General features: G+C 29.7%; 3 protein-coding genes across 3 annotated transcripts in view; 1 reads left to right on the top strand and 2 right to left on the bottom strand.

Annotated features, from left to right (window-relative positions):
* The window catches only part of LOC130448905 (protein Skeletor, isoforms B/C), a 75,673-nt gene extending 66,805 nt beyond the window's left edge, over window positions 1-8,868 (top strand). Inside the window, exons 5-12 of the mRNA XM_056786495.1 lie at window positions 657-910; window positions 962-1,127; window positions 1,460-1,480; window positions 1,538-1,714; window positions 2,154-2,393; window positions 2,452-2,653; window positions 4,612-5,096; window positions 6,839-8,868. Coding sequence (XP_056642473.1) covers window positions 657-910; window positions 962-1,127; window positions 1,460-1,480; window positions 1,538-1,714; window positions 2,154-2,393; window positions 2,452-2,653; window positions 4,612-5,096; window positions 6,839-7,006 — 1,713 coding nt within the window. The 3' untranslated portion in view covers window positions 7,007-8,868. The remainder of the gene's footprint in view (window positions 1-656; window positions 911-961; window positions 1,128-1,459; window positions 1,481-1,537; window positions 1,715-2,153; window positions 2,394-2,451; window positions 2,654-4,611; window positions 5,097-6,838) is intronic.
* A 5,893-nt stretch (window positions 8,869-14,761) lies between these two features.
* Window positions 14,762-15,944, bottom strand: LOC130448719 (structure-specific endonuclease subunit slx1). The gene is made up of 4 exons (XM_056786205.1): window positions 15,581-15,944; window positions 15,478-15,529; window positions 15,237-15,422; window positions 14,762-15,181 (listed from the first exon to the last, which is right to left on the bottom strand). Exons 1-4 carry the CDS (start codon window positions 15,754-15,756, stop codon window positions 14,810-14,812), a joined length of 786 nt encoding a protein of 261 aa, XP_056642183.1. The 5' UTR covers window positions 15,757-15,944; the 3' UTR covers window positions 14,762-14,809.
* A 398-nt stretch (window positions 15,945-16,342) lies between these two features.
* On the bottom strand, window positions 16,343-17,407 carry LOC130448725 (transmembrane protein 222). The gene is made up of 2 exons (XM_056786216.1): window positions 16,929-17,407; window positions 16,343-16,825 (listed from the first exon to the last, which is right to left on the bottom strand). The coding sequence occupies exons 1-2, from the start codon at window positions 17,186-17,188 to the stop codon at window positions 16,561-16,563; spliced, it is 525 nt and encodes a 174-aa protein (XP_056642194.1). The 5' UTR covers window positions 17,189-17,407; the 3' UTR covers window positions 16,343-16,560.
* Window positions 17,408-17,452: the final 45 nt, after the last annotated feature.

The raw sequence follows: 17,452 nt of genomic DNA, 5'->3' as shown, positions 1-17,452 counted from the left end.
GTTATCAGTTTTTAAAGAGAGTATGTAAACGTTTTATAATCTATAATAAAACGAATTAGAAACCGAGCACTTAACTTAACTAAAACCTCACAATTATCAGTTGTTTTCCACATGATCAATACACATACAGCTTTAAAATTTACAATTATTTTACCCGAAAACAAAGAAAATGTACATAGAAACAATAGATATACGTTAAAACAAAATGGTGTTGACAGGAAATCTCATTTTTAATAAAATTAATGTTGTCAAATTTAAAATTATTATATCTCTTTTTAACTGTTTGCTAATATAAGAGAGTAGATTTATACATTGTATTTACTTCTCTATTTGTAGACTCGGCAACACAGCATTGAATTCTTTCTTATTCTTAGAGTAATCAAAACATTTAAGAAATGCGCGAACTTTGAATTCACGTCAAACTTCTAAATCAAATATCGTTTAATAATAAACTTATGTTCGGAATGCAGTTATTAAAAAATTAAAAATAATTAATAATCTTATTATTTTTAATATTATTATATATTTAAATAATGGAATCATGCAGTGGTATGATTGGAATTGGCGGGTACAACTGCCATGTATATCGGCCATATTGTAGGATTTAAACTGCTTATTTCTCTGTTGATTTTTTAAGGATCCATGTTTATTTTCAGGTAGATTTCGGCGAAGTTTTTATTCCACCAAATTTAGAAGTACCCAAACCGCGGGTTCTACCAGAATTCAAAAGGTTAGCTCACGGGTTACGTTCGGACAATATCAGTATTTTAGACGCAAAAACTTTTTACATTCCAAATTTACATTACGACGGCGCCGGTCCGGATGCTTATTTTTGGGTGGGAAATGGATCGGAGCCAACGTCTTTCGGCATCAAAGTACCCAACGAAATGGGTTCTCTCGATCCACTAAGGTAATTATTATTTTTAAATAATAATATGATGTGAACGAAATTCATTTTAAGAGGTTACCAAGGTGAGGACATTGAAATTCAATTACCGGGACTGTTAACGGTGTACGACATTGATTGGTTGGCGGTTTGGTGTGTTCAATATAGGCACAATTTCGGCCATGTTCATATACCGAAAGATATTGATGTTCCTCCTGCCCTCGGCCAAACAAAAGTTTCAGTAAGTTATAATATTATAATTTTTTTTAATAATATATAGTTTTCTCATTTCTACTTAGGTATATAATCATTTTTATTGTAGATTTGTTTTATTTTTGCAACTATTTGAAGTTATATTTTTTTGCGTAGTTTTAGTATAGGTTAGATGTCCATAACATTCTCATATATCTGTCATTTGTCATTTTGATTTCCTCTTCACTATTTTTCGAGTTGTGATACATACTTTATATACTATTTTATAAATAGTCATAAGATTTTTGGAAAATATTCCATGATGTATTGTAATACTTTAAAATTTAAAACTTTTTAATACTGATATTTTTTCCCACAAAGCCTCCTTGGTGGTATAATCCGGTGAGCTAATAAACAAAATACGAAAAACATTGAAATTAACAAAATGTTTATTTCTAGACCAGTACAACACCTAGAACTATTCCTCCAGCAAATTGTCGGGAATTTTTAGATAAAAGATTACAAGTTCGATGGCAGATAGAAGATGATTTTGTTGATATTATTTTAACAGCCAAAATACCAGAGGATCAATACATAGCTTTTGGATTATCAGGTGCCTCAGGAAAACCCCAAATGGTAAATATCCATATTTTTACTATAAACTTCGATATTTTTTTTCTATTATTCGTAACATTTAAAATCCAAATATTGGATAAATGCAGTTCGACAGCAGTTATTTTGTAGCAAAATGATTTAAAAACCGGTAGTTACGCCATCTCTACTTTCAGCTGCGAAGCCAAGAGGTTAATTACCTTGACGCATCGTAAAAAAAATTATAGAGGTGGGAATTTCTATTTATAGAACTGTTACTTTTTACTACTAACACAAGAACCTGTTATTTTATAACTTATTTATAACAATATGTGTATAGTGTTATAAACTGATTTATTACATATATATATATATATGAAAGTGTTAGACCAAATCTAATAAAAATCCAGTGGTTTTTGATGGAAAAAATAATAATTCCGGTTTTTATCGATTATAATAATAAAAAATTGACATTTTATTAAAGGTGGGCGGTGATGTAATCGTCGCTTTCTACGATACGGAAACTGAAACTTTCCACGCTGAAGATTATTACATATCCCATACCGCCCAATGCGACGGTAAACAAGGCGTTTGTCCTGACGAACGTATTGGGGGAAGGAACGATGTTACACTGATATCCGGCTCTCGCGATAACGGAATTACCTATATCAAAATCAGGAGACCTTTAAAAACGAACGAAGCAATCCACGATCAACCGATTCCGGTAAATACTCACCCCCATGGACATATGAGAAAAATATTTTTATCAAGTTTTCTTGCAGCTTCAAGGTTCAGTATCCGTTATCGCTGCTTTCGGACCATTGAACTCGTTAAAAGAGGCCAACGCTCACAATGCTGACGATAAAACAACCGAAGATTCACGAATCGATTTTAGCAATTACGAAGACCACGATTGCACCGTTGATCTAGAGGATTTGGGTACCCAAAATGGTCCGAAACCGTGGAAACCTGCCGTAATTATAGGTTAGTATAAATGCTACAGTGATTAATCGATAAATCAATCGATTATAACCGATGAATCAATCGATTATAACCGATGAATCAATCGATTATAACCGATGAATCAATCGATTATAACCGATGAATCAATTGATTATAACCGATGAATCAATCGATTATAACCGATGAATCAATCGATTATAACCGATGAATCAATCGATTATAACCGATGATTCAATCGATTATAACCGATGAATCAATCGATTATAACCGATGAATCAATCGATTATAACCGATGATTCAATCGATTATAACCGATGAATCAATCGATTATTTCAAAGAATTGATTCTTAACGATGAATAAAAAAAATCGATTATAATCGATGAATCAATCGATTATAATCGATTATTTCAAAGAATTGATTCTTAACGATGAATAAAAAAATCGATTATAATCGATGAATCAATCGATTATAACCGATGAATCAATCGATTATAACCGATGAATTAATCGATTATAACCGATGAATCAATCGATATAACCGATGAATCAATCGATTATAACCGATGATTCAATCGATTATAACCGATGAATCAATCGATTATAACCGATGAATCAATCGATTATAACCGATGAATCAATCGATTATAACCGATGAATCAATCGATTATAACCGATGAATCAATCGATTATAACCGATGATTCAATCGATTATAACCGATGAATCAATCGATTATTTCAAAGAATTGATTCTTAACGATGAATAAAAAAAATCGATTATAATCGATGAATCAATCGATTATGATCGATGAATCAATCGATTATAATCGATGAATCAATCGATTATAACCGATGAATCAATCGATTATAACCGATGAATCAATCGATTATAACCGATGAATCAATCGATTATAACCGATGAATCAATCGATTATAACCGATGAATCAATCGATTATAACCGATGAATCAATCGATTATAACCGATGAATCAATCGATTATAACCGATGAATCAATCGATTATAACCGATGAATCAATCGATTATAATCGATTATTTCAAAGAATTGATTGTTAACAATGAATAAAAAAATCGATTATAATCGATGAATCAATCGATTATAATCGATGAATCAATCGATTATAATCGATTATTTCAAAGAATTGATTCTTAACGATGAATCAAAAAATCGATTATAATCGATGAATAAATTTATCGACGTATCGAAAAATCGATATTCAATCGTTAGACCGTAGAATCAATTCATCGATTATTCAATGAATTGATTAATCTCTTAATCCATGATAACCGATTATTTCATTAATCGATTAATAAAAACGTGATTCGATTATTCTAAGAATCGATCGATCCATATCTTAATACATCATTTAATGAAAATATGAATCGATCTATCAATAATTCCATTAATCGATGAAACGATTATTCAATTAATCGATTAATCAATCGATCGATTCTTCAATCGAAAAAACTATGAATCAATTCAAGCGATTCTTTCATTAATGAATGAATCAATCGATTAATCGAGGAATCGACAAAACGTTTATACCATTAATCGATTAATGGCAGCATCGTTTTGTCGATATAATTATTAATCGATAACTCGAGTGATTCATTCATATATCGACCGACAAAACGATTATTTCATCGATTGAAAAATGAATTAGATCGACAAAACGATTTTATTAATCGATAAATGAATAAATCAGTCGATTAATCGAATAATTTTAATTGATTGAACGATTATTCGATTAAACTATAGGTACGTGAATCGTATATGGTTATAAATCAATCGATAAATCGATTATTCATCAAGTCGCCGAATCGGTGAATCGATTCTTAGGGCGAAGCTTACAATTTGGCTCCTTGGACGAGACTCGAGATATTTACAATCGAATGAACAATTTCGTGCAGCTGTTTCAGATGTATTGAAGTACTAAATCAACTGAATAATTTGTTTTCCAGGAGAAACCATATTTAATGCAAGGTTAGGTCCGGCCGGCGGTAAAAGAGGATACACCGCAATCACGGGACAGCCATCTTGGGGCATAGCGTGGTACCTCAACGATCTTCTAATTCCGGAGATCACTTTGGAACGCGGTCAGACGTATACGTTCGTTGTGGAAGGCGGCGACGACAGTACCAATCCGGCAAGGTATCATCCTTTCTATATAACGGATTCGAAGGAAGGTGGATTCGGTCAGAAGTCGCGCGAAGATCAAAGGAAACAAAAAGTTTTCGCCGGAATAGAATACAACGAAGAAGATTATCCGTACCCGAGTTTGGCCGGAAGGTATTGCGAATGGACCCACAAGAGCGTCGATAGATCCGCGGAATCGGAAACGTTCGATGAATTTATCAAAACTTTGAGGTTGGAATGTGATCAAGGCGAACCGGCGTATTTGAATTGGACTGTTCCGTCGGATGCTCCAGATCTGCTTTATTACCAGGTACGTTTATTTTCATTATATCGTTCCTATTATTTTAAATATATTAGTTCAATCTCTTTTTACGCTGAAATTCAAACATTCATTCTTCTAAAACTTACAGGATTCAATACTATCAAAATTACATTTGAAATTTCTTTTAAAACGCCATCTAGTTATCAATAGAATAAGTAATTTCTCTATATAAACTTACCAATCTCTCTAGTTTCGGAAGGTAACTATTTTATAACGTTTATAAAAGAACGACCTCTAGTTGCCAGTAGAAAAAGTAATTATTTCTCACTTCTCAAGAAATCTGCCGATGTTTTCGGTTATAAATGGTTAATAAGAGATGCTATTTCGGTCTTTGTCAGTTAAATTTGTTTTTGTTACATTGTACTTAAAGTTCGCTGAAATAATTCATCAACGCCCTCTAGTTGTCAGTAGAAGAAATAATTGTTTCTCATTCCGTAGAAAATCTGCCGATATTTCCGGTTCGGACAGATAAATAAGTGATGGTATTTCGTTTTTTTTTTTTTGCCAGCTGACTTTCTTTGCATCTTTGCCATTTTATTGAATGTACTGTTTTGTTTACCGAATCTACTTGTATATAATTTTATTTGAATTGATAAAATAATTGTTTGTAAATCAGGAAAAATAACATTTGCAGTTATAGTTATGTGTCATTCGTTTTCGAAGTTGTCAGATTTATTTTCATTAAAACCGGAAATTTTTATTTTTATATTTACATTTTGCCACTAAATAATCATTAACCTGTCGATTTTTATGTTTTTGATAACTGTGAATACGATATAATTTTTTTGCCTAAAACTAGAAAAAAATTACAACGTGGCAACGATGTTGAGCATCTGTTAATGTCTGCAAATTATCTTAGATAACTCTAAACAACGACGGTCATAATTTGTTTGACAACGAATTAGACTCGCAATGTTGCCAAATTGGCTCGAATTAAGGAAGTTGTAGTATTCTCAGAATCGTTTATTTATCTAAAACCGAGCTTTGTGATACGTGTTGTTTATTTTTAATATTATCAAAGGTGAAACTTTCTACTATTTGGAAAAAGATTTTTTCTTTAAATATTTCACTTTTTATTCACAAATCTACAATAAAATAGTTTTAAGAGGAAAACGGTTCACAAAATTGTAATTTAACATCATCCCCACTTTAATACGCACTCCTTCAGGACCCGAGCCCGCCATGAGTTTAGGTTAGGTTATTTTTTTTTTCTCAAAACGATTTATTTCGATCTTACGTACAAACTAAGTGCAAAAAATTTTCCGAGCAATCTGTTTTTCCCAAAAAAAATTAAAAAATTCTTAAAAAACCCGATTTTTTGTTTTGACCTCTGTAAGAAACTTAATTTTCAATTTTTATACTGCTTTTAGCTTCATATAGAAAAGAGACACATAATAAAAGTAAATTTCAACCTTGTGTGCTTTCAAATCAAAATTGAGTTCTTATTTCTCCCTTTATTAAGGCACTTTCATACTTTGGATGATTTTTTTGTAATAACCTTATGAAAATTCTATTATTTTCCAGTCCAACTCAAAGAAAATTAAAAAAAAACTCAAAACCCATATTGATAATCTATACCACTGATTTTAATTTAGAACCGGCAACGTTGCGTTTTAATTATATTCCGTGACCGTGGCTGTCTAGGATCTTGTCTTGTAGATTCGACCACTCGCCATATTTAATAATTTCATTATTAGGTTATATTCAATTGAAATAATTATACATTTTAGTGTTATACGCACACCAACCTTGGTTGGAAGATACACATCGTGGAACCTGGTTACATCTCCCAAATAAATAGTGAAATTAGCAATTCACTGTTGAATCCAACCGCACTTATTCTATCTTCGTTACTACTGTCAACGACGATATTTAAGATTATATTTTTTTATCTGTAACGAAGAGTCGCGTTATTTTTAAGTATTGACTGAAAGTTTTTAAAAATTTATATACTATCCATGAAAATTACTAGATAATATTCAATTACTAACAGCGTTTTTGTCGAAGACTAATTAAAAAAATAATGTGCTTTAGTAAATGAATATATTTTCGATATTGGGTAAGTCCTACTTCATATCAATTAAATGTTTTAAAGTAATTATTGATAAGGATAAAATAACGCATGTCATTTATACGAAAGTGCAAGACACATAACACATTACTTTTAATAAATTATTTTTTATGTTAATTATGAAAATATGACGACTATTCCCGAACCAACACGAGTGCGTCTGATACCCATTATTACACACGCAGTGTTGCCCACTCTATCGATTATTCCGTATATCTACAGTATTCATATTTTGTATATGAATCTACGAAATAATGTATGTGACATTTGTGATCCAAAATAGATTATATAAAAATTCAGATATAAAAAAATTTCAAAAACGTAAGGAATTATTTTAGCCTGAAAGTTTCAACTGGTATACGATTTTTTTTCAATAAAGCAGTACGAATTTCTAAATTTACATATGGCAACATTGATTATTAGTTTTAATATAAAGAGGTTTAATTAATTTCTGACAGATGCCGACTATTTCCGAACCGACACGAGTGCGTCTGATACTCATTACACACGCAGTGTTGCCCACTCTATCGATTATTCCGTATATCTACAGTATTCATATTTTGTATATGAATCTACGAAAGAATGTATGTGATATTTATGATCTGAAATAGTTTATATGAAAATTCAGATATAAAAAAATTTCAAAAACGTAAGGAATTAGTTTAGCCGGAAAGTTTCAACTGGTATACGATTTTTTTTCAATAAAGTAGTACGGAATTTCTAAATTTACATATGGCAACATTGATTATTCGTTTTAATTTAAAGAGGTTTAATTAATTTCTGACAGATGCCGACTATTCCCGAACTGACTCGAGTGCGTCTGATACTCATTACACACGCAGTGTTGCCCACTCTATCGATTATTCCGTATATCTACAGTATTCATATTTTGTATATGAATCTACGAAACAATGTATGTGACATTTATGATCTGAAATAGTTTATATGAAAATTCAGATATAAAAAAATTTCAAAAACGTAAGGAATTAGTTTAGCCTGAAAGTTTCAACTGGTATACGATTTTTTTCAATAAAGCAGTACGGAATTTCTAAATTTACATATGGCAACATTGATTATTAGTTTTAATATAAAGAGGTTTAATTAATTTCTGACAGATGCCGACTATTTCCGAACCGACACGAGTGCGTCTGATACTCATTACACACGCAGTGTTGCCCACTCTATCGATTATTCCGTATATCTACAGTATTCATATTTTGTATATGAATCTACGAAACAATGTATGTGACATTTATGATCTGAAATAGTTTATATGAAAATTCAGATATAAAAAAATTTCAAAAACGTAAGGAATTAGTTTAGCCGGAAAGTTTCAACTGGTATACGATTTTTTTTCAATAAAGTAGTACGGAATTTCTAAATTTACATATGGCAACATTGATTATTCGTTTTAATTTAAAGAGGTTTAATTAATTTCTGACAGATGCCGACTATTCCCGAACTGACTCGAGTGCGTCTGATACTCATTACACACGCAGTGTTGCCCACTCTATCGATTATTCCGTATATCTACAGTATTCATATTTTGTATATGAATCTACGAAACAATGTATGTGACATTTATGATCTGAAATAGTTTATATGAAAATTCAGATATAAAAAAATTTCAAAAACGTAAGGAATTGTTTAGCCTGAAAGTTTCAACTGGTATACGATTTTTTTCAATAAAGCAGTACGGAATTTCTAAATTTACATATGGCAACATTGATTATTAGTTTTAATGTAAAGAGGTTTAATTAATTTCTGACAGATGCCGACTATTTCCGAACCGACACGAGTGCGTCTGATACTCTTTACACACGCAGTGTTGCCCACTCTATCGATTATTCCGTATATCTACAGTATTCATATTTTGTATATGAATCTACGAAACAATGTATGTGACATTTATGATCTGAAATAGTTTATATGAAAATTCAGATATAAAAAAATTTCAAAAACGTAAGGAATTAGTTTAGCCTGAAAGTTTCAACTGGTATACGATTTTTTTTCAATAAAGTAGTACGGAATTTCTAAATTTACATATGGCAACATTGATTATTCGTTTTAATTTAAAGAGGTTTAATTAATTTCTGACAGATGCCGACTATTCCCGAACTGACTCGAGCGTGCGAGAAATAATAGCTTGAAACATGTTCAGGATTTAACATTCTGTGTTCGTGATATTTTTTTTGTGATATTTAATATGAAATTACCTCTAACCTATCTGGTTTTCTACGTAATTTTTTTTAAAAAACGTGGTAGTTGACTTTATAGGTACTTACAAATATCAAGAATAAACCTTCGAGCAGTTAATTATGTACATTGTAGTTTTGATTTATCTGGTTTTACGGATTTTTCTTTAAAGCTGTACGGACTTCTTAAAATTACATATGGCAACACTGGTTAAACGTTTTCTTCTACTATATTTCAAGTAGCGATTCTAATTATTATTGAAACGAAGTCTTATTTTTTTTCTATTCAATTTCTAGTATTATATTTAGTAATTAGTAAGACATACTCCAAATTATAACCTCAAATTTCTAATAAAAGTGCAATCTAATATTATAAAACAATTAATGAATAAACTTTTTTGTATCCATTGGTCTTCCATGGAAATAATTCATAATACAGTATCAAAATATATGAAAAAATAATTATTATGGTCTTGCCCTTTCGTTCAGATACGTTTTATCAACAACATTATCTTCTATACAAAAGTAGTTGAAATACATATTTTATTACTTAATTTACCATATTGTATGTTAAGATGTGAGTTTGCTCTAAATTTTAACGTGTAAACAGATTAAACTAATTCAAGATCTATTTTTGAATGAAATTCCAAAGAGATTAACACCGATTTTGCTGCCAAAGCTTGATTAGAGAATATAATCCCTCAAAGTTATAACAATTCCACTAAATATCTCCAAAAATATTGATTTTGGAAAAAAATACCTTCAAAGCAAGTTATTTCATCAAAATCGAGAGAATAACACCAGTAATTTTTATTATGCACAATGTACAATAATTTTTTTTGTGTTTCAACTAATTTTGTCAAATATTTTTAATATTGTGAGTGAAATGTGCTTTCTTCTGTAACATATGACAATAATTAGGTTAAACAGACGTTTTATACAACAAATGTAATCTTAAGGAATACGTGAATATACATGTAATTTCGACAATAATAACTGAATTCTTTTTAATTCTAACGAAGATGTTGAATTTTCCATATATTTTTTCGAATTTCATATAAATATTCAACATTCAATAAGTGGCGTCATCTATTTCACAAGCTGTGTACTGAATATTTTGTATTGTTTGCAATACAAACATTCTTAGTGACAATTATGACCACAGAACAAAATCTTAATAATAAAAGTGTAAACGAAATCAATATTAATGTATAAGAGACAATTACATTGTAAACGTTGGCAGTAATGACATCCATCTTCAAGGTTGCCAGATTTATTATTCTCAATAACGGTAAATTGATTGTATCTATCGTTTGTATTGTATAGATATTTTTTATCATCGAATATAAATGAATAATAAAATTTATCTATTAGTAGATAATTATTATTCTAATTGAAATTTTTAGTCTTGTTCCATATCAGTTGATTAGTATATACGACATTTTTTGTCGAAAACTGGAGAAATATTACAGCGTGGCAACGATGTAAAACATGTCTTTCTGTCATAAAATCAGAAACAGTGGTCTTAATAATTAAAATGAGTTTTAGTGATGAAAAAAGTGTATTTTTATAATTTGTAGTGTGGATATTCAGCATTTTCAAGGTTCTATATTTTTTTCTATGAACATTCTATATATTTTTTTAAAAAATTTAACATAATGTACTTGCGCCTAACCTAAAACGAGTATTGAAAATTTTCACGTTTATATTCGTTTTAATTTACAAATCTACAACTTCAAAGATATCTTTCTATTTCAAGCTATTCTTTTTCTTGGGTTGTTGTTATTATTATAGAATTGTATAAGTAAACAATTATTGGTGAGTAAACGACAATAAAATTCAATTGAATCTTCACATATATATAAATATAGGTCTTAATATTTGCATTATAATAGTCTAATATGCACAAATTACATAATATGACAATAATTCACAATTATAGATGTAATATATTTATTCGTGGTGAGTATTAGAATTTTAAGGCTGTTCATATGACAATAAAACTTATATTTTATTTTCGAAATGTATAAGAAGTGCAGTTGGGCCAAAGGATGAATCGTATATAACAAAATATGTCAATTATACGTTTTTTGAACATAGTTTCATGATTATAACAAATATTTCTTGTGGTAACCAAATCTTGTTTTGAAAATTTTACATTCTCAGTGTACAAAATTTTTATTCAACCCGATTAAAATATTGATTGCAATGCCGGATTCATGTTCAATGAGCCAGGGTGGTTGTGGAGGTGTCTTTTTAGGGAATTTAAAATTATGTTCAACAATTATTTACATTAAAACATGAAGGAATAACAATAGTATGGAATTGGAAGTAACGAAATAAAAAATTTATCCTACTACTCTATGTTAGTTTATTATTTCCTAAGAGTCGTTTTAGTGTTTTTCTTCAAAGCGAAACATTTTATTGTTTCATCAACTTTAATACCCCCTTATTTAAACTTGAAATAATTATATAATTCAGATTTTCTGTGCCATTTTCCAAAAATCAAATAATTTATATCTTGCAAGTGACAACCATCTTTTATAAAAATGGACCTTCTACTACATTGGAGGGTATTCTATACCCCGGAGGTTCCGTAGACTTCTCCCACAGAGCAAAATTTTAAGAATGCCACTATCTGTACCATAATTGATTGATTTTTATTTTGGAAAGTTTCTAGTACATCTTTTCCAGGCTTAATCTCGACTAGTTTTGAACAAATTTTTGGAATTTTGTTTCATTTATAAATAATGCTTGATGTCTTAACACTTTGTGCTAACTTAGACGCGTCAGTTGGGTCTTGGGTAAGCGGAAATTGGAAACAAATTCATTGTTATCCTGAGTTATCCTTTGAATCAACTTTGAATTAGTATTATATTGTTGTCCATACAGTTTAGTTAGAATAATTTAGATAAAACTTAGTTTTTTTACATCTTGTACTTAAAAACAAATGGATGCCCTACAACTTGTGACGATTTTTAATCCGTTAAGATAAAGATGCGCCAACTCGGAACGGAGTTATTTCAGGTAAACGAAAAGGTAGTCCCAGTACATGATACAACTCACAAGTTAAAATGACATTAGTAGTATTACAAAAAAAGTGGCGGAATTCTTTGATGCTGCTCAGTAAAAGTATGGCTGCATAATGCATAATTGCACATCATTAGTTATCTAATCTTCATGACAACCACGATCACGAGTTGACAAATTGTAAATTTTATGGCGGGTATTAAAATAACGACTTGGCGCATGCCCAAAAAAATGCTTTAAATGATTTATAAATAAGAAAAAAGACAATTATGTATTTTGTACGATCGTGTAATCTACGAAGAAAAAATTATTTACTCTTGTTTTTTTTTCTATTAATTTTAGTGGATTTTTATCTATATACAAATGTTTTGAGCATATCAAATGTAGTATTCCAAAATTCAATCATATCAGCAATGAATTTATATCTAGCTCTTGAGGCCTATTTTAACATAATTTTTGTGAAAATATAATCATTTTGAGACACCTGCCTCATAATGTCTAAGCTTATTTTCCCCTCCATATCCATGCAGAAGGTGAATTTCACGAAACTAGAATAACAGCACTAAAAAGTTACTAGATTTAGTAACGACACAGCCTTTAATAAAGCTATAAATATGAAAATAGCCACAAACTAATAGTAAATAAACTAATAAACATGTTCTTTTATGGTTATACGTTAAATAGCATCCTTTTTGAATTCTTATTAGAAACTGAGCACTGTTTACAATTTTAACAAATTTATCATATGTCAAGAAAACTAGCTGTCATCGAATCAGTATTGCCAACTTAAATTCAATAGGTGATTCAAGTAAAGTGAATTGAAACGTCGGCTATATTGTCGTGGTGAACAAATATTTTATTTCAAATGAATTGAATTTCGAGCGCTTATATATTGGTAAAAAAATTTAAATAAAATGCTACTAATAATAATTTTAATGTAAATCCAATACAATAAGACGACTGGTTGTGTCGTTTAAAAACGTGATCATAGGTATCGAGTTTAATTAAAAAAGAAGAGTAACTAACCTCTATTCTAGTAAATAAATAATAGATATTGAGAAGTGGATATTAAAACATTTGTGTATAAATAAAAAACCAAATTTATTGTTTAAAGTTTTCTAGGATAATGAAAAAAGGTTATGAGTGTAAAGTTTTAGTCAAAGTGTTGATATGATAATTTTTAACAGCTTAAAAGGCTGGAAATCGCGTTACTTCCGATATATATATATATATACAATTTTAGATATAACTCTTAAGAGATAAGTGTATTTAACAATTAAGAATTCAATAATTCTTTTAAAAGGAAGCATAAGAATATTGAAAACATATATTAAATTGGTCTTTAAAGTTTTCCAGCTTTTTAATGCAAAATTTGCAAATTTTACGTTCTCGAATTCCCGAGTAAGTTTTTTTTTTTAATTATATGGTGATAGTTTATTCAACTTATTATATATATACTTAGTAGTTCAATCTGTTAATTGTTGATAACGTTTATAAAACCTTTTTGTTTATTTTTATTAATAATACTAATATCTCTAATAAAAATTTGTTTTATTTATTTATTGTCTGTTTTTAATTATCCTTGTTCCAAATACACAAATTTTAATGATGATTTAGTCGTAAATACGGTTTTTAGAATTTCAGATTCGAAACTAATCTCTTGAAACATTATAGTTTGATGCACAATCTTCCCCCGGATGCAAACAATACTAAACATAAGTTAAAATTGGGTTGATAAACAGCAACCCCATTAAAACAACTCTTGCTTGGAAATATCATATACACATGGGGACTAAAGCTTAAGATGGTGTAGTGGTTATACCAAACACTTTCAAACCCATCGCTTGTTTGGTGATCAAAAACTGTACAAACAAAGAAGCCCCCAGACTGGCATCCAAACCCTACTGTAGCCTCGTGAGATGCCACATCAATAAAAAACTAAACGGATAGCTAAAGAATCAGATGGAGTCGCTAAGCATATGACAATCCATATCATCTGAGGAACTTCTCTTGATGACCAGAAACTATATTAAATTGGTGGCGGATCTTATGATATCACACTAGGCTTCTCGAAGGACAACTGCAGATTCATTTCATCAAGACCTAACTACCCCAAGAAGTGATACTAACACCTTTGGAAGTGGGACACAAAACCCCCCAAAAATAGCCTCCTTTTGGAGGATTTTACTAAATTTTGGAAGCAGTTCAATGCGATGTAGTGTCTTGTATGAAATATCTTCTAAGTATACGCGCTATAAAACCAAAACAATCTACAATAGTTTGATCCCAACACCTTTAACATAATCATTTGAAATAAAGGGTAATACTAAATCTGGTTTTTTAAATGAAAACTTTGATAGATATAAAAATTATTTATTAATAAAATATGTGCAGAAATAATACAATCATTCTGAGTCTGACATGTATAATTCATTAGCATCCTGAATACTGATACTTAGATTCATATTATTGTAACATCCCTTGTATTTTCGTACATAATCACCCCATAAATAAATATTCTCACATTTCAGACATCGTCCTTCAATAGGAATGTATTCTCCGGGCTTTAAAAAACTGTTAGATAAACAAAGTAAATGAGCTGTTAGATCACAGTTGTAATTAACACATTTAATTGCTTGCGTAATAATTTTTTCGCCACACACATCACAGGTTTGGATAATATTTGATTTATTATCAGTTAAAGTTGGTTTTGTCACTTTTTTACTCACTACTGAACCATTACATATCGGCATATGAAGTGGAGGTAATGAACACACCTAAATGGAAATCTGTATATTTGTATACATATAAATTATAGTTTAAATCACTTACTGGGAAATCAGTGATGAAATCTTGATTTAACCATCGGATACAAAGTGGTAGTCTACACCATGGTCCCACTTGTAGCATTTCCGATAAAACTCTTATACAAAAGTCAAACGTTTTTTCAGTTTTTTTCTTTTTACTTACATGTTTTAACCTCCTAGATACATGAGGATGTTGCCAGGCCCATTCAAACTACAAAATCTATTTCAATACAATTTATATATTAATATAACGTGAAAACTGATACCCGAAGTGCTGATATGTCATTTGGAAATCCATGTATTATTAATACCATAGACCTAACGAAAAAAAAATTAATTACTCATACGAAAAAATATAATAGATTATACCATGGTCCTTTATTACTAGTTTTCCATGCGCCTCCAAATTGTTTTCCCTTATTGTGTTGCTTAATCCTACGATTGGGATCTACTGTATACCCTATGTAAGTCCTACCTTTGTACTTAATATTCAAACAGTATAATAAATATACTCCATAAAAGTTTTCTATGGTATCTGCACTCATTTACAATACTTGTAATAAATATTCAGTAGTATTAATTTAAAAGTTTGTAGTTGTTTTCGTAGTTTAAATAGAAAGTGAGGTTAAGTTTATTTAACGTCAAATAAAAAATGAATAAAGAATTAGAGGAAGGAGCGGTGTGATTGGCGGCATAACAAATTTCCGAAGACAGCCGAACAAATTCTACACTAAGAAAAATCATTCTCGTCAAAATTTTGTAGATAAAAAATGTTTGAACAACTCAAATAAGCGATTTTGTTTATTGAAACTTGTAGAAAAAACTATTTAATAATTTCACAAAGTTCTTGAAACTTAACTCTCCTTAAAGTATAAATGTTAACACTATTTATTAGGAACTCAACTTTCGCTAGTCCTTACTAACTTAGTCTATGTTTCTGTCTGATTTCAATAAATTTGTCTAAAAAAAACAGGGAATGCGAATAAATGTTTATTGAAATTGGATTTTTCGGTTTTCTGGAATCAAAAAACGAGGGGACCACGATAGTTACGAAATGTTTATAAAACTCTTTAACTCCCTAAATTTGTGAAATCCAAATTACATTATTAATTTTTTTAAAATAAAACAAGATTTGTAAACATTTTTTTATTAATTATAATTTTATACACTTTTCAATATAAATGAATAAATACATTAAATAGATGAGGTAGTTGAATTAATTCAAATAAATAAGACAACCAATATCTTACATCATACTTTATGTATATTTATCTATTTTTTGAGCTAAATTTAATCTCATTAAATAAGGAACAACAGAAAAATTGTTATTTTCAAACCTAATAACACATTTATCTAACAGTAAGGAAAATTGTTAAACTAACAATTACAATAAATACAAATGGCAGCCAGGTTTTTAAGAAACCTGTAAATGAAACGTACTTACTATATAATAACATTAAAATCGCCAATTTCACCATATTCCAACTGGTAGATTTATTATACTGCATTAAATTTAGAGCAGTTGCTACATGGGAATGGCAGTTGTCACAACATAAATTATGCATTCTAGTTTTGTATATTTCTGAAGCTTCAGTAACTCCACTATCCCATCCACTGGAAGAGAAATTGTTAATTTATTCATTAAATAGTAGATTTTAATCTAAAATAAAATGTGGTAAACTCTTCTAAATAAGTGTAAATGTCGATTATACAGTACCTAATACCTCCTCTGGCTAAGGAATATCGAAGTTGCCAGTATTTTGTGGGTCTTCCGAATGCCATATTATCTTCAGACACATAATATGGTCCTGCAAAGTCTCTTATAACACCTGAAGACATAGCTATACCCATATGCCCTATGAATGGAAATAGCCACGTTAATAAAGGTATCGGAGTCCAAACGATACAAAAGGGGTATTTGTCTTTACGAAAATCTATTTCTTCGGTCACCATTTCGTTTGATTCTGGAATTTCCATTTAATATTATGAAATATTTGTTTATAATTTTTCATTTAAATCAAAGTAAATATTGACATGCTTAATCAGGTTGTATTGACAAACAAAAAATGACAATTTCCCTAGATATATGCACAAATGTCATATATGACAAAAATATGATGACTAAAATTTGAAAGAAAAGCTTTTCGAATTATTTTTACAAAATTTTATATTTTTCATTAATTAAAATTAAGAATATACTTATGGTTGGTATCAATTGCAACAAAACGTAGTTAAGTGTGT

Source organism: Diorhabda sublineata, chromosome 9, assembly GCF_026230105.1.
Source record: "Diorhabda sublineata isolate icDioSubl1.1 chromosome 9, icDioSubl1.1, whole genome shotgun sequence".
NCBI lineage: Eukaryota > Metazoa > Arthropoda > Insecta > Coleoptera > Chrysomelidae > Diorhabda > Diorhabda sublineata.
The sequence above is the reverse complement of the archived record's forward strand: the minus strand, read 5'-3'. Positions and strand labels throughout refer to the sequence as shown.